This window comes from Salvelinus fontinalis, chromosome 11 (genome assembly GCF_029448725.1).
Source record: "Salvelinus fontinalis isolate EN_2023a chromosome 11, ASM2944872v1, whole genome shotgun sequence".
Classification (NCBI taxonomy): Eukaryota; Metazoa; Chordata; class Actinopteri; order Salmoniformes; family Salmonidae; genus Salvelinus; species Salvelinus fontinalis.
Genome location: NC_074675.1, coordinates 3,700,336 through 3,724,516, shown reverse-complemented (window position 1 = coordinate 3,724,516; position 24,181 = coordinate 3,700,336). Strand labels below are relative to the sequence as shown.

General features: G+C 40.2%; 1 protein-coding gene across 1 annotated transcript; it reads right to left on the bottom strand.

The window, feature by feature from the left end:
• Window positions 1–4,817: 4,817 nt before the first annotated feature.
• On the bottom strand, window positions 4,818–23,223 carry LOC129866035 (uncharacterized). The gene is made up of 13 exons (XM_055939169.1): window positions 23,188–23,223; window positions 23,021–23,082; window positions 22,363–22,505; window positions 22,045–22,173; window positions 21,783–21,894; window positions 21,389–21,455; window positions 21,245–21,291; window positions 15,650–15,831; window positions 15,402–15,515; window positions 8,678–8,964; window positions 8,452–8,550; window positions 5,560–5,638; window positions 4,818–5,236 (listed from the first exon to the last, which is right to left on the bottom strand). Exons 1-13 carry the CDS (start codon window positions 23,214–23,216, stop codon window positions 5,225–5,227), a joined length of 1,362 nt encoding a protein of 453 aa, XP_055795144.1. The 5' UTR covers window positions 23,217–23,223; the 3' UTR covers window positions 4,818–5,224.
• Between the last annotated feature and the right edge of the window lie 958 nt (window positions 23,224–24,181).

Genomic DNA, 24,181 nt, shown 5'->3' with positions numbered 1-24,181 from the left:
GTGCCGGAACTGGAGGCACCGGGCTAAGGATACGCACCTTCCTACTAGTGCGGAGAGCAGGGACAGGGCACACTGTACTCTCAAAGCCCACTCTATACCTGATGCGAGGTACCGGCACTGGTGACACCGGGCTGAGGACAAGCACATCAGGATTAGTAGGGGGAGAAGATACAGTGTGTACAGGGCTATGGAGACGCACAGGAGGCTTAGTGCGTGGTGCCGGAACTGGAGGCACCGAACTGGATACACGCACTACAGAGAGAGTGCGTGGAGGAGGAACAGGGCTCAGGAGACGCACTGGTAGCCTAGTGCGTAGTGTAGGCACTGTAGGTACTAGGCTGGGGCGGGGTGGTGGCGCCGGAAATACCGGACCGTGGAGGCGTACTGGCACTCTTAAGCATTGAGCCTGCCCAACCTTACCTGGTTGAATGCTCCCGGTCACCCGACCAGTGCGGGGAGGTGGAATAACCCGCACCGGCCTATGTAGGCGAACCGGGGAAACCATGCGTAAGGCAGGTGCCATGTATGCCGGCCCGAGGAGACGCACTGGAGACCAGACGCGTTGAGCCGGCCTCATGACACCTGACTCAATACCCAATCTAGCCCTACCAGTGCGGGGAGGTGGAATAACCCGCACTGGGCTATGCACTCGTACAGGAGACACCGTGCGCTCCACTGCGTAACACGGCGCCTGCCAGTACTCCCGCTCTCCACGGTAAGCCTGGGAAGTGGGCGCAGGTCTCCTACCTGCCCTTGGCCCACTACCTCTTAGCCCCCCCCCAAGAAATTTTTGGGTGTTACTCACGGGCTTTTTGGGCTTCCGTGCCAGACGCGTTCCCTCATAACTCCGGTTCCTCTCTCCGGTAGCCTCTGCTCTCCTCAGTGCCTCCAGCTGTTCCCATGGGAGGCGATCCCTACCAGCCAGGATCTCCTCCCATGTGTAGCAACCTTTCCCGTCCAATATATCGTCCCAAGTCCATTCCTCCTTCTTTTCCTGTCCCTTACTCCGTTTACTCCGCTGCTTGGCTCTGGTATGGTGGGTGATTCTGTAACTGCGGTCCTCCTTCTCTTCATCAGAAAAGGAGGAGTATTTATCGAACCAAGGCGCAGTGGAGTTTGAACACATATTTATTAACGAAAAAACACGAACTTGAATAAACTAACAAAACAACAAACGGTGTAGACAGACCTAGACGACGAACTTACATGAAACAAGAAGAACGCACGAATAGAGAAAACAGGCTACACAAAAACAACGATGAACAAAACAAACCGAAAACAGTCCCGTGTGGTGCAACGACATACACAAACACGGAAGACAATCACCCACAACGAACACTGTGACAACGCCTACCTAAATATGACTCTTAATTAGAGGAACGCCAAACACCTGCCTCTAATTAAGAGCCATACCAGGCAACCCAAAACCAACACAGAAACAGAAAACATAGAATGCCCACCCAACCTCACGTCCTGACCAACTAACACACATAACAACTAACATAAATAGGTCAGGAACGTGACACCAGGCGGTGTAAGGAAGAGTGATATGAAGAAGAGTGAAGAAGAAGAGTGATGGAGTGCTGCATCAGATGACCTGGCCTCCACAATCACCCAACCTCAACCCAATTGAGATGATTTGGGATGAGTTGGAAGGCAGAGTGAAGTAAAATCAGTTATCAGCGTATGTGGGAACTCCTTCAAGACTGTTGGAAAAGTGTTACAGGTGAAGCTGGTTGAGAAAATGGCAAGACTGATCAAAGCTGTCATCAAGACAAAGGGTGGCTACTTAGAATAATCTCAAATATTAAATATATTTTGATTTGTTTAACACTTTTTTGGTTACTACATGATTCCTTATGTGTTATTTCATAGTTTTGAGATCTTCACTATTATTCTACAATGTAGAAAATAGTACAAATAAAGAAATACGCTTGAATGAGTAGGTGTGTCCAAACTTTTGACTGGAACTGTATGTAAGTGCATATATATATATTATTTACATTTGCAAACATTTCTAAAAACCTGTTTTCCTTTTGTCATTATGGGGTCTGTGATGTCATTATGGGGTATAGTGTGTAGATTGATGAGGAAAACATTAATTTTATCCATTTTAGAATAAGGCTGTAATGTAACAAAATGTGTAAAAATTCAAGTGGTCTGAATACTTTGCGAATGCACTGTTCGACGGTGTACATTACATGTTGTTGTGCGGTATTCCCTCTCCCAAAGTCATGCACTTCCTACAACAAGGATATTGAAGTTACATTGTATTTATGTTATACAATATATCCCCTCCATTTAAAGTTATAATGTGTGTTTTCCTCTGTACTTGATGACGGTAAGATTAGAACTGTCCAAATCACAAAGATCTATCATTAATATTTATACCTGAAATGCACCCTGACTACCACATGAGGGCGCCAAATATAAAGAAACGTTGATAATAGCAGTCGGACTGCATTAATTCACCCATGCCTGCCTCAGCTCCTCATAGACACTCTCTCCTAGCTGGTAAAAATGCTGATTGAGAGAAAGAGCAGTGAGTGGGTGGTCAGGGGACTCCCTCTGCGTTCCAAATGGTACCCTATTCCCTACATAGTGCAGTCCACTATCTTTGACCAGGGTCCATAGGTGATAGGGTGCCATTTGGGACACAGCCTGTCCCATAATAATGTTCCTCAATTCACCATGAAGCACCAGTTTAGGCTGGTTGGTAGAACAGATATGAATCAATGAAAGGAGGACAGTTGGGACATTCTTGAGAGAATGAATGACACTACATTTACTTAACTGATTCTGATTCGGTTGTTTATTAAGGTCCTTGAAGAATCAGCATCAAATATGATGTAAGTTTACATCCACCCAGGGCCTATGGAGAACCAATGGCTAAATCCAATATGATGTAAGTTTACATCCACCCAGTGCCTATGGAGAACCAACGGTTAAATCAAATATGATGTAAGTTTACATCCACCCAGTGCCTATGGAGAACCAATGGCTAAATCCAATATGATGTAAGTTTACATCCACCCAGGGCCTATGGAGAACCAACGGTTAAATCCAATATGATGTAAGTTTACATCCACCCAGGGCCTATGGAGAACCAACGGTTAAATCAAATATGATGTAAGTTTACATCCACCCAGTGCCTATGGAGAACCAATGGCTAAATCAAATATGATTTAAGTTTACATCCACCCAGGGCCTATGGAGTACAGTACCAACGGTTAAATCAAATATGATCATGTTTTCAATAATGGCTTAGCCATGCTGTCAGTACATGCCAGAATACATATTATATAACCTGCAGGAACAGTCGTGTTTGCTCTTTTTGATAACATTGTAGGTTAACAGCAAGGATAAGCCGACATGACGATATGCCTTGTTCCTATCGATATCAAACGATATCCATATCGTACAGAAGAATCTGTATCGGTTCCCACTAGTAACATCTCTGTAATATAATGTCATCGCTGTAACATGCTATCATGAATAACAGGAAACAGTGTTTAAAGTACCATAACTAATCCTCTGCTCCTCTTCAGTTTGAAGTTGGCATGTAGAAGTTGGCAAGCCAGCGTTTTATTTTGCATGCCACTGCATGATAGGGTGTTGCCCACAGGCTTTTATCTTCTTGACAAGTTGAACACCCCTCCCAGGCATTTATATCTCAATTATAATATTATGTAAAGACATTGAAATACGTTGCACCCTGCTAGGTCTTTAAATCTCACTTATAATAGTAGGGAGAGACTTTACTGCTCTTCTAATACCAACGTAGAGGTAGATCCCCACAACAGGTTCTGCTTGGCTACATTCCATGTGGTTGAGAACACAGTTAACAAGACAGCAGGGAGTGTAGAGCTGGTGATGAGGATGCTTAACCCTTGTGTGGTGTTCGGCTCTGTCGGACCCATTTTCAATGTTTACTAAAAGGGAAAAAAATTATACAATTGATATATTTTTTTTTGGTTGTCATTTTCTGTGACAAATAAATCATTTTAATTCAATTAAATTAAACATTCCCACCTGCTCTTTTATATTACATATGTGGTGTTTGGGTCTTGACCAGAAGGTAAAACAAGTGTAAAAATGTGTGTGTGTGTGTGTGTGTGTGTGTGTGTGTGTGTGTGTGTGTGTGTAAACAATTAAAAATTAAACAAATGTTTGCTGTGTGCCTACACTCTGTCTCCCTCTTCCCTGGGCCTGCTGTTTCAACATAGCACCAAGAACCTGTTTGTCGCACCATTGGTTAGTGCCTGTAAGTAAGCATTTCACTGTAAGGTCTACACCTGTTGTATGTCTGTGAGTATAATAGAACTGATTTGGCAGGCAAAAACTTGAGAAAAATCCATCCAGGAAGTGCAATTTTTCTTCGTCTGAAGAGGAGGTGTAGCAGGGATCGGGCCAAGATGCAGCGTAGTTTGTGCTCAACATGATTAATGACAAAAAGACAATAACGTGGACACTTACAAAATACAAAAATAACAAACGTGGCAAACCGAAACAGTCCTCTCTGGTGAAATGAACACAAAGACAGGAAACAACCACCCACAAACCCCAAAACAAAACAAGCCACCTAAATATGATTCCCAATCAGAGACAACACAAAACACCTGCCTCTGATTGAGAACCATATTAGGCCAAACATAGAAACAGACAAACTAGACCCACAACATAGAATGCCCACCAAGCTCACGTCCTGACCAACACTAAAACAAGTAAAACACACAAGAACTATGGTTAGAACGTGACATTGGCTGTGTAATATTCGTATTGCAACACCCATGAGAAAATACAGTTTTACAGTTCAGTTTTATTCTTTGATTTTATTACCTAAATGTTTTTTATTTTATTGTAGCCCCTTTGTTGACAATTATTAGATTTTTACATTCATTATGTTATTGCATTAATAGAGTCTGAATAGTAGTTATTTTGGAGAAGTTTCCAACATAAGTTGAATATGTCTGACAAGAGGAAAAGTCCTGCCCCGTGTGAAAACCCATAAACACAGCCGTACACACACAGCCACACACAGCCACACACAGCCACACACAGCCTCACACAGCCACACACAGCCGTACACACACAGCCACACACAGCCAGACACACACACACACACACACACACACACACACACACACACACACACACACACACACACACACACACACACAGCCACACACACACACACAGCTCCCTGTATTCTACAGCTGCACTGCTACAGCTTCACCTAGAGAGGGGCGACAGAAACAACCAGATTTAATAAGGGACAAACAAGACCAATGAACGATAACACATCTTATCTGTAAGACTCTCCTGACATAGCTGTCCCAATAGAGTCACTATAAACCAGAACCTGACTGGTCATAGGACAGTTTGGGGCCAGATGGGCCGGTCCATCTTTTTGGGAGGGGGGGGGGGGGGTGGGCGGGGCAGTGTGTTAGAAAATACATGTAAATGTTGAAAAGAAAAACAGTCTCATTATCAGTCGTACACAATCCTCGACTGATTTCAATACAAGATAAACATGTCATAAATAAATACATCACTCACCCTAACGTCAGGTCCAGACTCCTCAGACCACAGGCTGAGTTGGTCCTCCACTTCCTCCTCGTCACCAGTGGGAAACCAACTAGAATAATATTACACAGGCGGATTAGATCACATCAGATATTCATTGATTTAATTAATTGATTTGATATTTAAAGTATTAGGACGCTGCAGACGGAGACAATATTACATTTGACCTCAGATATAATACTCTGCCAGCTAGTAATACAGAGATGAACATCACAGAGACATGAAACATTAATACAGAGATGGACATCACAGAGACATGAAACATTAATACAGAGATGAACATCACAGAGACATGAAACATTAATACAGAGATGAACATCACAGAGACATGAAACATTAATACAGAGATGAACATCACAGAGACATGAAACATTAATACAGAGATGAACATCACAGAGACATGAAACATTAATACAGAGATGAACATCACAGAGACATTAAACATTAATACAGAGATGAATATCAGAGAGACATTAAACATTAATACAGAGATGAATATCACAGAGACATTACACAGTAATACAGAGATGAACATCACAGAGACATGAAACATTAATACAGAGATGAACATCACAGAGACATGAAACATTAATACAGAGATGGACATCACAGAGACATGAAACATTAATACAGAGATGAACATCACAGAGACATGAAACATTAATACAGAGATGAACATCACAGAGACATGAAACATTAATACAGAGATGAACATCACAGAGACATTAAACATTAATACAGAGATGAATATCAGAGAGACATTAAACATTAATATAGAGATGAACATCACAGAGACATGAAACATTAATACAGAGATGAATATCACAGAGACATTAAACATTAATACAGAGATGAACATCACAGAGACACTAAACATTAATACAGAGATGAACATCACAGAGACATTAAACATTAATACAGAGATGAACATCACAGAGACATTAAACATTAATACAGAGATGAACATCACAGAGACATGAAACATTAATACAGAGATGAACATCACAGAGACATTAAACATTAATACAGAGATGAACATCACAGACACATTAAACATTAATACAGAGATGAACATCACAGAGACATTAGACATTAATACAGAGATGAACATCACAGAGACATGAAACATTAATACAGAGATGAACATCACAGACATTAAACATTGATACAGAGATGAATATCACAGAGACATTAAACATTAATACAGAGATGAATATCACAGAAACATTAAACATTAATAAAGAGATGAATATCACAGAGACATTAGACATTAATACAGAGATGAACATCACAGAGACATTAAACATTAATACAGAGATGAACATCACAGAGACATTAAACATTGATACAGAGATGAACATCACAGAGACATTTAACATGAATAAAAAGACGAACATCACAGAGACATGAAACATTAATACAGAGATGAACATCACAGAGACATGAAACATTAATACAGAGATGAACATCACAGAGACATTACGCATTAATACAGAGATCACCTGGTTAATGTGATGCACATTTTCTACTGTAATGTCTGAGAGCCTGAAATCCAGACCTGTTTTGTGCTAACATCCCAGCTAGTTCATAAAGTTGAGCCTCTTCTCCTATTTGTGCTTGGACTTACCCAAAATATGCTAACACTGTTATTAAAAGTTGTATTGAAACATTCAGTGAACGTTTTAAGGAAGTAAAAAAAAATAAACTCTAAATCACCTATAATTCCATTTCTCTGAGCGTTAATAAAACCTCCCAGAAAGACTTTCAGCGAACCATAGTACGACGTTCTCAGAAACTCCCTGGAGCTATAGTTAGACGTTCTCAGAAACTCCCTGGAGCTATAGTTAGACGTTCTCAGAACCTCCCTCGAACCATAGTAAGACATTCTCAGAACCTCCCTCGAACCATAGTAAGACGTTCTCAGAACCTCCCTCGAACCATAGTAAGACGTTCTCAGAACCTCCCTCGAACCATAGTAAGACATTCTCAGAACTTCCCTGGAACCACAGTAAGACGTTCTGAGAACCTCCCTCGAACCATAGTAAGACGTTCTCAGAACCTCCCTGGAATCATAGTAAGACGTTCTCAGAAACCTCCCTGCAACCTAAAACTTAAAGTTCCCATAACAGGCTAACTTTTCACTTCCGTTTTCAGAACGTTTAAAAACCCTCCGCTTTAACAGTCAGTAAAGTTATGGCTTCCTCCCCAGAACCAATGGTAAACCAAAAATGTATGTTCCCACAACTTTCAGCAAATCAAATGCGCTAGTTGGGATTCCACTTCCTGTACTCCATGTCATATGCAAAATTATGTTGACAAGGAGTAGAATGTTATCACAAAATAGACTGGTACCCAGGCTAAGGAGATCTGTAGGGTTGAGGGCCTGTTTTGAGAGGGAGACCTGACAAGACTTGTTTAGCAGGACCAGGCTAACAGTAAACTCAGTTAGCAGGACCAGGCTAACAGTAAGCTCAGTTAGCAGGACCAGGCTAACAGTAAACTCAGTTAGCAGGACCAGGCTAACAGTAAGCTCAGTTAGCAGGACCAGGCTAACAGTAAACTCAGTTTGCAGGACCAGGCTAACAGTAAACTCAGTTAGCAGGACCAGGCTAACAGTAAACTCAGTTAGCAGGACCAGGCTAACAGTAAACTTAGTTAGCAGGACCAGTCTAACAGTAAACTTAGTTAGCAGGACCAGTCTAACTGTAAACTTAGTTAGCAGGACCAGGCTAACTGTAAACTTAGTTAGCAGGACCAGGCTAACTGTAAACTTAGTAAGCAGGAACAGGCTAACTATAATTAGATAGCAGGACCAGGCTAACTGACCATCTTACTTGGTTAGACTAACTGTAGACCTAACTGCACCTGGAGGTGAAGAGAGCCTTCTCGTTGATCATCTGGACTCTGAAGATGTTGACAGCCTTATAGACGTCTATCACATCCTGGTACTTCTCCAGTAGATGCCTGGAGAGAGAGAGACAGGTTAGAAAAGAGTCACTCCACAATATCACCACACTTGACAAGATTAAACACAACAATGTGGACTTGAGACACTATAAACCTCCATAGACAATCAATATTATCAATATACCTGTAAGATATCCCTGACTCATCCTTCTGGTTTCTCTGGTCTGACTGCATGTCCTCTCCCCCCCACTGGTAGCAGGGGCAGGGGAAGAGGTTTAGCCAGGGGTAGAGGCAGGGGCTGGGGCCTGGTCTGGTCCTCTCAATCAGGGGCAGGTTCTTCGCCAGGTAAGGTCTGAGCAGGGCTCTGGGCAGCAGAGACACCAGCCAGTAGATGGGCTCCTCATTCACAATGTCATGGAAGCTCTGGAGGTACTGACGCACGGCTGCAGAGGGCTGGATGGAGGACAGGTTCTGTAGGCAGGAGGAGGAGGAGGAGGATATGGAGCCAGGAGGAGGATATGGAGGAGGTAGAGGAGGACGAGGAGGAGATGGAGATAGGAAAAGAATGAGGAGGAGGGCGATGTGGAAAAGGAGGAGGAAGAGGAGATGGAGGTAGAGGAGAAGAATGAGGAGAAGGACGAGATGGAAGAGGAGGAGGAAGAAGAGATGGAGGAAGAAGAGAAGAGTGAGTAGGAGGAGATGGAAGAGGAGGAGGAAGAGGAGATGGAGGTAGAAGAGAAGAGTGAGGAGAAGGAGGAGATGGAAGAGGAGGAGGAAGAGGAGATGGAGGTAGAAGAGAAGAATGAGGAGGAGGATATGGAGCCAGGAGGAGGATATGGAGGAGGTAGAGGAGGAGGAGGAGGAGGAGGAGGAGGAGGAGGAGGAGGAGGAGGAGGAGATGGAGGTAGAGGAGAAGAATGAGGAGGAGGATATGGAAGAGGAGGAAGAGATGGAGGTAGAGGAGGAGGAGGAGGAGGAGGAGGAAGATATGGAGGAGATGGAAGAGGAGGAAGAGGAGGAGGAGACGGAGGTAGAGGACAAGAATGAGGATGAGGAGGATATGGAAGAGGAGGATATGGAGGAGGAGGAGGAGAAAAAGGAGAAGCAAAATCTAATTTGCATTTTTTTTGTCACATACTCTGAATTCAACAGGTGTTGACTTTATGCTTACGAGCCCTTTCCAATGATCCACAGTTAAAACATAATGACAAAAATAAAACAGGAGGTATAACTTCTTATGGCTGCAGGGGCAGTATTGAGTAGCCTGGATAAAAGGTGCCCATTTCAAACGGCCTCGTACTCAATTCTTGCTCGTACAATATGCATATTATTATTACTATTGGATAGAAAACACTCTCTAGTTTCTAAAACCGTTTGAATTATATCTGTGAGTAAAACAGAACTAATTTTGCAGCAAACTTTTCCTGTCAGAAAGTGAAAAATCTTAAATCGAGGACTCTGTTCCAGGGCCTGCCTTTAAATGTGCTTTATATGTATTAGTATACATGCACTTCATACGCCTTCCACTAGATGTCAATAGAGAGTGAGAGAAGAAATGGAGTGTATAACTTGATCTGAGGTCGAATAAAAGCTCTTGGCATGACGAGACACCAATTTATTGTTTTCAGGAAGGCGTAAGGAAGGACCCTGGGTTGCCTTCTGAAAAGCTGTCGTTATAGACGGCTACTATCTCCGGCTTTGATTTTATTTGATAAATGTGACAATATCATCTTAAAGTATGTTTTTTCAATATAGTTTTATTAGATTATTGAAATTTCTTCGGGACGTTAGGCGTGTTGCGTTGTCTGCGTTTGTTCACGAAGGAGAGCTTTGCGCCACTTTGCTAGCTTTCCGTGCTAATTGACTGGAGAAGAGGACATTCTAAATCCAAACAACGATTGTTCCCGACAAAGGACCCCTTGTACAACATTCTGATGGAAGATCATCAAAAGTAGGACCCATTTTGTGGTGTTATTTCATATATCTGTCGGAACATGCTTACTATTAGTTTGCGCCCAGATTTTGGGCACTCTGTTGCTATAACGTAAGCTGGATGTCGTAATGAAGTTATTTTTAGAATTCTAACACGGCGATTGCATTAAGAACCAGTGTATATATCATTTCCTATACAACATGTATTTTTTAGTAACGTTTATGAATAGTTATTTGGTCAGAATAGCTGAGTTTCAGAAACATATACGGAGATTCTGGGGAAAAGATGCTACGTTAGCACAATGTATAACCACTGATTTCAGCTCTAAATATGCACATTTTCGAACAAAACATAACTGTATGTATAACCTGATGTTATAGGACTGTCATCTGATGAAGCTTATCAAGGTTAGTCAAATATTATATATCTTTTGCTGGTTTGTTACGATCGCTAACTTTTGCTGCTGGTAAATGGCTTGTGTTTCTGGCTATTGTGGTAAGCTAATATAATGCTATATTGTGTTTTCGCTGTAAAACACTTAAGAAATCGGAAATATTGGCTGGACTCACAAGATGTTTGTCTTTAGTTTGCTGTACACCATGTATTTTTCAGAAATGTTTTATGATGAGTATTTAGGTCTTTCACGTTGGTCTCTGTAATTATTCTTGCTGCTTCGGTGCAATTTCTGATTGTAGCTGCAATATAAACCATGATTTATACCTAAAATATGCACATTTTTCGAACAAAACATAGATTTATTGTATAACATGTTATAAGACTGTCATCTGATGAAGTTGTTTCTTGGTTAGTTTGGTTGGTTCTTGGTTAGTTAGGTTGGCTTTGTGCATGCTACCTGTGCTGTGAAAAATGTCTGTCCTTTTTTGTATTTGGTGGTGAGCTAACATAAATATATGTGGGGTTTTCGCTGTAAAACATTTTAAAAATCGGACATGTTGGCTGGATTCACAAGATGTGTATATTTCATTTGCTGTATTGGACTTGTTAATGTGTGAAAGTTAACATACAATACACAAGAATGGATTTATATACCGGGAGTACCAGTACCAGATTAGTGTGGAGCTATATACAGGAAGTACCTGTACCAGATCAGTGTGGAGCTATATACAGGAAGTACCAGTACCAGATCAATAAGGAGCTATATACAGGAAGTACCTGTACCAGATCAGTGTGGAGCTATATACAGGAAGTACCAGTACCAGATCAATAAGGAGCTATATACAGGAAGTACCTGTACCAGATCAGTGTGGAGCTATATACCGGGAGTACCTGTACCAGATCAATGTGGAGCTATATACAGGAAGTACCAGTACCAGATCAATAAGGAGCTATATACAGGAAGTACCTGTACCAGATCAATGTGGAGCTATATACAGGAAGTACCTGTACCAGATCAGTGTGGAGCTATATACAGGAAGTACCAGTACCAGATCAATGTGGAGCTATATACAGGAAGTACCAGTACCAGATCAATAAGGAGCTATATACAGGAAGTACCTGTACCAGATCAATGTGGAGCTATATACAGGAAGTACCAGTACCAGATCAGTGTGGAGCTATATACAGGGAGTACCAGTACCAGATCAATGTGGAGCTATATACAGGAAGTACCAGTACCAGATCAATAAGGAGCTATATACAGGAAGTACCAGTACCAGATCAGTGTGGAGCTATATACAGGTAGTACCAGATCAATGTGGAGCTATATACAGGAAGTACCAGATCAGTGTGGAGCTATATGCAGGAAGTACCTGTACCAGATCAGTGTGGAGCTATATACAGGAAGTACCAGATCAATGTGGAGCTATATACAGGTAGTACCAGATCAATGTGGAGCTATATACAGGTAATACCTGTACCAGATCAGTGTGGAGCTATATACAGTTAGTACCAGTACCAGATCAATGTGGAGCTATATACAGTTAGTACCAGATCAATGTGGAGCTATATACAGGGAGTACCTGTACCAGATCAATGTGGAGCTATATACAGGAATTACCAGATCAGTGTGGAGCTATATACAGGGAGTACCAGATCAATGTGGAGCTATATACAGGAAGTACCAGTACCAGATCAGTGTGTAGCTATATACAGGGAGTATCAGATCAATGTGGAGCTATATACAGGAAGTACCCGTACCAGATCAGTGTGGAGCTATATACAGGAAGTACCAGTAACAGATCAGTGTGGAGCTTTATACAGGAAGTACCAGATCATTGTGGAGCTATATACAGGAAGTACCAGTACCAGATCAGTGTGGAGCTATATACAGGAAGTACCAGTAATAGATCAGTGTGGAGCTATATACAGGAAGTACCAGATCAGTGTGGAGCTATATACAGGAAGTACCAGTAACAGATCAATGTGGAGCTATATACAGGGAGTACCAGATCAATGTGGAGCTATATACAGGGAGTATCAGTACCAGATCAATGTGGAGCTATATACAGGAAGTACCAGTACCAGATCAATGTGGAGCTATATACAGGAAGTACCAGTACCAGATCAGTGTGGAGCTATATACAGGGAGTACCAGATCAATGTGGAGCTATATACAGGAAGTACCAGTACCAGATCATTGTGGAGCTATATACAGGAAGTACCAGTACCAGATCAGTGTGGAGCTATATACAGGAAGTACCTGTACCAGATCAGTGTGGAGCTATATACAGGAAGTACCAGTAACAGATCAGTGTGGAGCTATATACAGGGAGTACCAGATCAGTGTGGAGCTATATACAGGGAGTATCAGTACCAGATCAATGTGGAGCTATATACAGGAAGTACCAGTACCAGATCAATGTGGAGCTATATACAGGAAGTACCAGTACCAGATCAGTGTGGAGCTATATACAGGGAGTACCAGATCAATGTGGAGCTATATACAGGAAGTACCAGTACCAGATCAGTGTGGAGCTATATACAGGAAGTACCAGTACCAGATCAGTGTGGAGCTATATACAGGAAGTACCTGTACCAGATCAGTGTGGAGCTATATACAGGAAGTACCAGTAACAGATCAATGTGGAGCTATATACAGGGAGTACCAGATCAGTTTGGAGCTATATACAGGAAGTACCTGTACCAGATCAGTGTGGAGCTATATACAGGAAGTACCATTACCAGATCAATGTGGAGCTATATACAGGGAGTACCAGTACCAGATCAGTGTGGAGCTATATACAGGAAGTACCAGATCAATGTGTAGCTATATACAGGTAGTACCTGTACCAGATCAGTGTGGAGCTATATACAGGTAGTACCAGTACCAGATCAGTGTGGAGCTATATACAGGAAGTACCAGATCAATGTGTAGCTATATACAGGTAGTACCTGTACCAGATCAATGTGGAGCTATATACAGGAAGTACCCGTACCAGATCAATGTGGAGCTATATACAGGAAGTACCTGTACCAGATCAGTGTGGAGCTATATACAGGTAGTACCTGTACCAGATCAGTGTGGAGCTATATACAGGAAGTACCAGTACCAGATCAGTGTGGAGCTATATACAGGAAGTACCAGATCAGTGTGGAGCTATATACAGACCCAGATATACCTCTGCTGCAGAGGATAACTTTATTAGAGTTACCAGCCTCAGATTGCTGCCCAAATAAATTACTCACAGCGTTCAAATAACAGACACATCAGAATATCAACTGTTCAGAGGAGAAATAAAAGCTGAAATAAATCATTCTCTTGACTATTATTCTGACATTTCACATTCTTAAAATAAAGTGGTGATCCTAACTGACCTAAGGCAGGGCATTTTTACTTGGATTTTATGTCAGGAATTGTGAAAAACTGAGTTTAAATGTATTTGGCTAAGGTGTATGTAAACTTTCGACTTCAACTGTATGTATGTATGTATGTATGTATGTATGTATGTATGTATGTATATATATCTATATATATCTATATATCTCTATACATACAGTACCAGTCAAAAGTTGACACACCTACTCGTTCAAGGGTTTTTCTTTATTTGTACTATTTTCTACATTGTGGAATAATAGTGAAGACACCAAAACTATGAAATAACACATATGGAATCATGTAGAAACCAATAAAAGTGTAAAACAAATCAAAAAATATTTTACATTTGAGATTCTTCAAAGCTGCAACCCTTTGCCTTGATGACAGCTTTGCACATTCTTGGCATTTTCTTTTTCAGTTTCTCCAATATCCGGTAAATTAAAATCTTCCCTGTCATGCTGTCTGGCACCAAATTGTCTTTAAAGGAATCTCTGAAATGGCATATTGATTATATGAAGATGTTTTAATATGAAAATCTGTCACCAATTGTCTGGAAACCAGCTTTAAACACACTAAAAGCCAATATAGGGAAATATAATTGTAATGCTAAAAGACTATGCACTGAACTGAATGAACTAAAGGGAGTCAAAAAAGGAAAAGATAGAAGATATTATTGATTTACCTTTTTGGGGGTGTGTCTAAATACACCAAAACTTGGGTAACCGAAATAGAATTTGAATTTAACAAAAACAAAAAAGGTTATAAAAGGGTCATTGAAAAGCTATATGGAAGGTTTATTAAATTAATAAATCACCTACTACGTTCCAGTTGCTTTTTCTTGCTATAAGTCCTCTTAAATTAAATATATTATCGGAAATTATATATTAATATATATTATCTTAAATTATATAAAATATATTATCTTAAATTATATAATATATATTATCTTAAATTATATATTAAGATATATAATCTTAAAGTGTATATTAAGATATATTATATTAACTTGTATATTAAGATATATTATATATATATATATATATATATATATTATCTTAAATTATATAATATATATTATCTGAAATTATATATTAATATATATTATTTTAAATTGTATGATTAGATATTATTTTAAATTGTAAATTAAGATATATTATCTTACATTGTATTTTAAGGGTGATTGTTATAAGAGCTTCTTACCAGGTGTGGTGGAGTTTGGTTCTGGGCCTCCTTCAGAGACTCCTGGTAGCGTTGATGTGTTCTCTGGAGAAACAGCATGATGTCTGGAGGACCCTGGACTGTTCTGATCAGCACCTGTTTCACACACACATTTACACTGTTATACAGAGCAACTTATCTTAAGATAGCTAGGCACGACAAACACGTATCACAGTCATAGTTAGTAAAACTTTACGGTATTCGTTTTATTTCATGTATTTTCTTTTCACCTGCAGCATGGTGATGACTCTGTCCAGGTATAGCACCTCCTGGTGGCAGAAGTCAGCGTAGCAGCGGGCAGGCAGACGTCTGGAATACATCCCTCTGAGGAAGGCTGAGTAGAGGGTCTCATCTGCTACTCTCTTACCAGTCTCCCACAGGACGTCATAAATACTCACCTCTTCAACCAGCTCTGGGGGAGGGAGGGGGAGAGAGAGAGAAAGATATATATTTTTTTTATCGCTGTGGTGCAGTGTTCACAACTATGTGGTACATTTTAGCAACGCTTTGTACAAAACCCAAAACAGATCATCAAAAAAACAGTTGTTTCAACACTGAGCACATTTTCTATTGACTTTTACAACACAAAATCATATAGTCACTTTTTCACCAAACCTGCTCAGTGTTTCATCTAGAAATACATGTTTTACATTGCAATACGTGTTCATATAACGTAAACGCTTTTCACAATGCAACCCTCACTTTAGATATGATTCTCTTCTCATTTGCTAAAATACATTTTACTATCACTCTAATATATGTCATTTATGTAGCAGGTGCTTTAATCCAAAGTTATGGTATGTGACCGCAGTGTGAAACAAAACCCACAACTCTGGTGTTGCTAGTGCCATGCTCATACCAATTAAGCCACACAAGACACTACAATACATAAATAGATGTAATGATTCCAATACAGGTGGGCGATGTAAGATAGCCATCCCCGTGAGCATACCGCCGTCCCCCAAGCCATGGATGAGACATGCACTGACATCAATCCAGAACTCCAGTACCAGTCAAACCTTTAGACACACCTACTCATTCCAGGGTTTTGATTTATGTTTACTCTTTTATACATTGTATAATAATAGTGAAGACATCAAAACTAAGAAATAACACATATTGAATCATGTAGTAACCAAAAAAAGTGTTAAACAAATCAAAATATATTTTATATTTGAGATTCTTCAAAGAAGCCACCCTTTGTCTCGATGACAGGTTTTCACACTCTTGGCATTCAGCTTCATGAGGTAGTCACCGGGAATGCATTTCAATTAACAGGTGTGCCTTGTTAAAAGTTAATTTGTGGAATTTCTTTCCTTCTTAATGCGTTTGAGCCAATCAGTTGTGTTGTGACAAGGCAGGGGTGGTATACAGAAGATAGCCCTATTTGGTAAAAGACCAAGTCCATATTAGGGCGAAAACAGCTCAAATAAGCAAAGAGAAACGACAGTCAGTCATAACTTTCAGACATGAAGGTCAGTCAATGTGGAACTTTTCAAGACCTTTGAAAGTTTCTTCAAGTGCAGTCGCAAAAACCATCAAGTGCTATGATGAAACTGTCTCTCATGAGGACCGCCACAGGAAAGGAAGACCCAGAGTTACCTCTGCTGCAGAGGATAGGTTCATTAGAGATACCATCCTCAGAAACTGCAGCCCAAATAAATGTTTCACAGAGTTCAAGTAACATCAACTGTTCAGAGGAGACTGTGTGAATCAGGCCTTCATGGTCGAATTGCTGCAAAGAAACCACTACTAAAGGACACCAATAAGAAGAGACTTGCTTGGGCCAAGAAACACGAGCAATGGACATTAGACCGGTGAAAATCTGTCCTTTGTTCTGATGAGTCCAAATTAGAGATTTTTTTGTGAATGTATGATCTCTGCATGTGTGGTTCCCACCGTGAATCATGCAAGAGGAGGTGTGTTGGTGTGGGGGTGCTTTACTGGTGACAATATCAGGGATTTATTTTGAATTCAAGGCACACTCAACCAGCATGGCTACGACATCATTCTGCAGCGATAATCAGTCTTAATTAGAGCATTATAGAAGTTGTATGGTAGTTAATTCAACAGTGGGAAGTTAGCTACATTAAACTAGTTCTATGGTAGTTAATTCAACAGTGGGAAGTTAGCTACATTAAACTAGTTCTATGGCAGTTAATTCAACAGTGGGAAGTTAGCTACATTAAACTAGTTCTATGGTAGTTAATTCAACAATGGGAAGTTAGCTACATTAAACTAGTTGTATGGTAGTTAATTCAGCAATGGGAAGTTAGCTACATTAAACTAGTTCTATGGTAGTTAATTCAACAGTGGGAAGTTAGCTACATTAAACTAGTTATATGGTAGTTAATTCAACAGTGGGAAGTTAGCTACATTAAACTAGTTCTATGGTAGTTAATTCAACAGTGGGAAGTTAGCTACATTAACTAGTTACATGGCAGTTAATTCAACAGTGGGAAGTTAGCTACATTAAACTAGTTCTATGGTAGTTAATTCAACAGTGGGAAGTTAGCTACATTAACTAGTTCTATGGTAGTTAATTCAACAGTGGGAAGTTAGCTACATTAACCTCTTGGAACTATAGGGGGTGCTGTTCCGCATTAGCATATTTGTGTCTCCAAATTAAACTGCCTCGTGCTAAATTCTTGATCGTACAATATGCATATTATTGTTATTATTGGATAGAAAACACCTTCTAGTTTCTATAGAAGTTGAAATTTTGTCTCTGAGTTGTACAGAACAATTTCTACAGCACTTTTCATGACAGGGTTCAGATTTCAATTTTTTTTACCTCTGATCTGGGGTCTGTTTTTAAGGCGACAGTGAATGCTATGAAGAAACCGACACTGCCTACGTCTTCCTCTGGGTGTCTGTACGTCATCACGCTTTCAATGGAATCGATGGGATATTCACAGCCAGTATAAAAGACCAAAATGTATAGAGACCGCCCTTTCTCGTCGTGCGCCTGAAGCGTGAAGGGCATCGGACCTGCCTCGTTCCAAATCGTTTTCTAACCAGCAATATTTCTCCGGTCATGTTTTCACTCGTTTTAGGTGTTAAAAACATCAAAATGTAGTTAATTTGAACCGTTTTATAGCAATTTATATCCGTTTAGTGCGATTTTAGAGGAATTTATTTGTTGTGCACTCTGAAACTTTGGACACGTTTTGGGGTGTCGGTCGTTGGTGGTGGACATTTCGAAGGACAGAGGACATCTATCGACCAAAAGACGTTTATAACATAGAAAGGATACATTGCCCAAGAATCTGATGGAAGAACACCTCAAAGTAAGCAATATTTAATATGATAAATCGTGTTTCTGTCGAAATATTTTAAACGCACATTTCGCCATTTTGTTTGGTATAGCTTCACTTGGCGAACCCTGTATTGAAAAGTAAGGATAATTTTAAAAATGTAAATCAGCGGTTGCATTAAGAACTAATTTGTCTTTCGATTCCTGTAAACCCTGTATTTTTTAGTCAAGTATATGATTAGCTATTAATTAAACCAGATCACTCTGAAAGATGGCGACCGACATTTTCAGGCTTGTTTTGCTACTATTTTCATTGTGTAACCACGGTTTTGTATGGCTAAATATGCACCTTTTCGAACAAACTGTATATGTATATTGTAAAATGATGTTACAGGAGTGTCATCGGAAGAATTCTGAGAAGGTTAGTGAAAAAATTAATATCTTTTGGCGATGTTGACTTTTATCGCTCACTTTGGCTAGAATCAATGCTGGGCTGCTATGTGCTATGTGCTACGCTAATATAACGATTTATTGTGTTTTCGCTGTAAGACACTTAGAAAATCTGAAATATTGTCTGTATTCACAGGATCTGTGTCTTTCGATTCGTGTATGCTGTGTATTTTTACGAAATGTTTGATGATTAGTAGTTAGGTAAACACGTTGCTCATTGTAATTATTCTAGTCCATTTGTGACGGTGGGTGCAATTGTAACCTATGGCAGCTACCTGAAATATGCACTTTTTTCTAACAAAACCTATCCCATACCATAAATATGTTATCAGACTGTCATCTAATGAGTTTTTTTGTTGGTTAGGGGCTATAAATATCTTAGTTTAGCCGAATTGGTGATGGCTACTGGTGTTGGTGGACAAATAAAAGATGGTGGATTATGCTAATGTGTTTTTAGGTAATAGATGTACATCTTTACATATTGTGTCTTCCCTGTAAAACATTTTAAAAATCGGAAATGGTGGCTTTATTCACAAGATCTGTATCTTTCATCTGGTGTCTTGGACTTGTGATTTAATGATATTTAGATGCTACTATCTACTTGTGAAGCTATGCTAGCTATGCTAAACAGTGTGTGGGGGGTGGGGGGTGCTCCCGGATCCGGGTTTCTGAGGCAGTAGAAGTTAACTAGTTCTATGGCAGTTAATTCAACAGTGGGAAGTTAGCTACTATAAACTAGTTCTATGGTAGTTAATTCAACAGTGGGTAGTTAGCTACATTAAACTAGTTCTATGGTAGTTAATTCAACAGTGGGAAGTTAGCTACATTAAACTAGTTCTATGGTAGTTAATTCATCAATGGGAAGTTAGCTACATTAAACTAGTTCTATGGTAGTTAATTCAACAGTGGGAAGTTAGCTATATTAACTAGTTCTATGGCAGTTAATTCAACAGTGGGAAGTTAGCTACATTAAACTAGTTCTATGGCAGTTAATTCAACAGTGGGAAGTTAGCTACATTAAACTAGTTCTATGGTAGTTAATTCAACAGTGGGAAGTTAGCTACATTAAACGAGTTCTATGGTAGTTAATTCAACAGTGGGAACTTAGCTACATTAAACTAGTTCTGTTGCAGTTAATTCAACAGTGGGATGTTAGCTACATTAACGAGTTCTATGGTAGTTAATTCAACAGTGGGAAGTTAGCTACATTAAACTAGTTCTATGGCAGTTAATTCAACACTGGGAAGTTAGCTACATTAATGAGTTCTATGGTAGTTAATTCAACACTGGGAAGTTAGCTACATTAACCAGTTCTACGGTAGTTAATTCAACAGTGGGAAGTTAGCTACATTAACTAGTTACATGGCAGTTAATTCAACAGAGGGAAGTTAGCTACATTAAACTAGTTGTATGGTAGTTAATTCAACAGTGGGAAGTTAGCTACATTAACTAGTTCTATGGTAGTTCATTCAACAGAGGGAAGTTAGCTACATTAAACTAGTTATATGGTAGTTCATTCAACAGTGGGAAGTTAGCTACATTAACTAGTTCTATGGTAGTTAATTCAGCAGTGGGAAGTTAGCTACATTAAACTAGTTATATGGCAGTTAATTCAACAGTGGGAAGTTAGCTACATTAAACTAGTTGATGCAGTTTCCAAAATAGCTGTATAGTTTGATTGGTAGACGTTATTTCTGTTCTAATTTTAGATTTAAATAGCAGAGTAGACTAATAATATGCTCTGTTTTTGTCGAAGCTAATGGGAAAGTGGTTGAAATAGCTGATAGCTGATTCGTGTCAAAGTCACATTGTTTAGAGTGAATAGAATGTTGGAAGTCAGTTTTAAAATGGGAGATTTGAATAAAGGGAGATTTAGAATGTTGAAGATATCCCATTAAATAGGAAATGGTTTTCTAGGAAGACAAAAAGTTTAATAGTTTAAAAAAATTCCAGACCTGTCAACACATTTTAAAGTTTGAAAGGGCAATGCGTTCACAAGTGTCAATAATGATCAGAATCTGTCTTTTTCTAAATATCAGAGTGCCATTCAACAAGAAGCTGCACCTGTAACAACATTAACTTATTGTCCAGCCGAGACAATGGGCCAAGACGTTCCTACCTCTCTCGTGTGTTTGATTCTGACTTGGCATTACTGCTGAACCAGATCTACAAGAAAATGGAATAAAAATACATGAATGTAATTAGGTGTTAATATGGTCTCTGTATAAACATGTCCAGATACAAGACAGTGTTAGCCTGCTACCTGGTCTCCATAGAACACACATAGAACCTCAGCTCTCCACAGGACACGTCATTCCAGCCCCGACCACCTGTTGTCAAGGCAACAACAATCACACTTCAGTTATTTCAATGTGCTCAGAGTGAGTGAGTGAGTGAGTGAGTGATTGAGTGAGTGAGTGAGTGAGTGAGTGAGTGAGTGAGTGAGTGAGTGAGTGAGTGAGTGAGTGAGTGAGTGAGTGAGTGAGTGAGTGAGTGAGTGAGTGAGTGTGTGTGTGTGTGTGTGTGTGTGTCTGTGTGTCTGTGTGTGTGTGTGTGTGTCTGTGTGTCTGTGTGTCTGTGTGTGTGTGTGTGTGTGTCTGTGTGTCTGTGTGTCTGTGTGTCTGTGTGTCTGTGTGTCTGTGTGTCTGTGTGTGTACCTCCAGTGTGTAGCTCCATACAGTTCTCCCCCTGTCCAGAGTTACTGGGCTCCTCCTCCTCCCAGTAAAAACCATCAACAGCTGAGCCGTCACTCCACAGCCACATCCCCTCCTTTTCACAGAAAAACATTGATTGATGGATCGAAACCACTTCATTGTTTTTTAAACAGAAAGTACGTTGAGCTTTTGCCTCTGTAACCTGTAGACATTTGACAGATTGATTGACAGACTGACTGACTGATGAATTGTTGACCCAGTTTACCTGAGCTGCATCGTAGCCTCCTATCCAGACCGGCTGGTCTGTGTGTCTCCTGACCAGATCCTGGACAAACACCTGTTGACCCGGGCTGTGAACCGACACCAGGTTCCCTCTGTGCTGGGAGCAGTACAACTAGAGGGACAGCCAGAGAACACTGTTAGCCCGCTGAGCTAAAGCCCAGTACCTCAGGGAGCAAAGATCAATGCTAGCTAGAAATGGACATTTCCTGAAGTAAATGTCTGCTTGCTAGTCTTGAAGTATCAATGGTTGTGAAATAGTAGTAGTAATTAGAAATTAGTCTCTCCCAATTACAAGTGTTACCTCTGCAGTGGCCCAAGTGGCCCAGACAGGGTAGAAGGAGAAGCAGCGATGCTCATTCTGATGCCACCCGGCTGGGCATGGTGACTGGGAGTCCACCCCTTCATCCTCTGTAGTGTTCACCACCCCCGAGGCAGCATCCAGCCCTGGAACAACAACACACCGACAGTATGTACTGTTCAAGAGCTGTGCTTGACTTAGTTTACCTGGCACATTGGAAGCAATTAATGGAATAATCCCGAAAGTGCAAACTAAGCTGGATCAAGTAGCACCTCAAATACTTTATAGCATTTTGAGCTGTGTTTGAGCAGATACAATGTAGTTTTACAGTAAACATATTGACGACAGACTTTCAGCACGCTTATAGGGAAGGACATTCAAAAAGCACGGCACTAACACAAATTATAGATTTTTGGCTGAGTGAAATTGATAATAAAAAGATTGTTGGAGCTGTTTTGTCAGACTTCAGTGCGGCTTTTGACATTATCAATTGTAGTCTGATGCTGGAAAAACCTATGTGTTATGGCTTTACACCACCTGCTATAATGTGGATAAAGAGATACCTGTCTAACAAAGCAAAGATGGAATTCTTTAATCGGTTTGACAAATCATTGAATTCAACTGTTTACAAACACAGTTTGATTTCAAGTTTCATATTTACCTGTTGCGAGGTGCAGAGCCATCACTGCCCAACAAAGCAGCAGAGACATTCTGCCAACCGATCTACGGAGGTAACCATGACATTACATAACATAACTTCGTAATGAATAACTTTTAATAAAGTGTTGAAGGGATCATGAGAGATTCTGGCATCCTGGTTCTACTTACTCAGAGTCAGATGAACTGCTGGATGCCATTTTAATGTCTCTGCAGTATGAAGGAAGGAAGTGGTTATTTTGTGAGCCAATGCTAACTAGCATTAGCGCAATCACTGGAAGTCTACAGGTACGGTAGCATTGCTAATGTACCTGTAGACTTCAAGTCATTGTGCTAGAATCTTAAATGATTCCTTCAACATAACTTCATTTAAAATGACATCGCGTAATAAAAAAACAAATTAACTTTTAAGTGACATAAGTTAACATGACATAATAAGACATAACGTAACATAACATAAGGTGAATGCACCAATTTGTAAGTCGCTCTGGATAAGAGCGCCTGCTAAATGACTTAAATGTAAATGTAAATAACATAACAGAGCAGCTTCATCTGTAATGTAGTACATTACCTGTACGTGAATCAGAGAATGTTGAGTGTACCTGAGCTGGCTAGTAACACAGTGACAGGAGCAGTAGCTTGGTCTTGGTAGGATAGCTCAGAACGTCTGCTCTTTTCTACCAGCTTCTGGCTTGGATTAGTCACTGTTGAGGAGGAGGAGGAGTGAATTCAGATGCAGTGAGGGGAAGAGATGAGGAAATGATAAGGTACTGCAGCACAGCAACCAGGCATGTCCTCCGCTCTACACTAGTGGGTGTGTCCTAAAGGCCTCAGCCCTGCCCACTCTCATTATCAGTCAGATGAGAATCACATCAACAGCCTGCTTGTTCCAACAACACATCTCCTGCTCTGACAGACTAGAATCACATCAACAACACATCTCCTGTTCTGACAGACTAGAATCACATCAACAACACATCTCCTGTTCTGACAGACTAGAATCACATCAACAACACATCTCCTGTTCTGACAGACTAGAACCACATCAACAACACATCTCATGCTCTGACAGACTAGAATCACATCAACAACACATCTCCTGTTCTGACAGACTAGAATCACATCAACAACACATCTCCTGTTCTGACAGACTAGAATCACATCA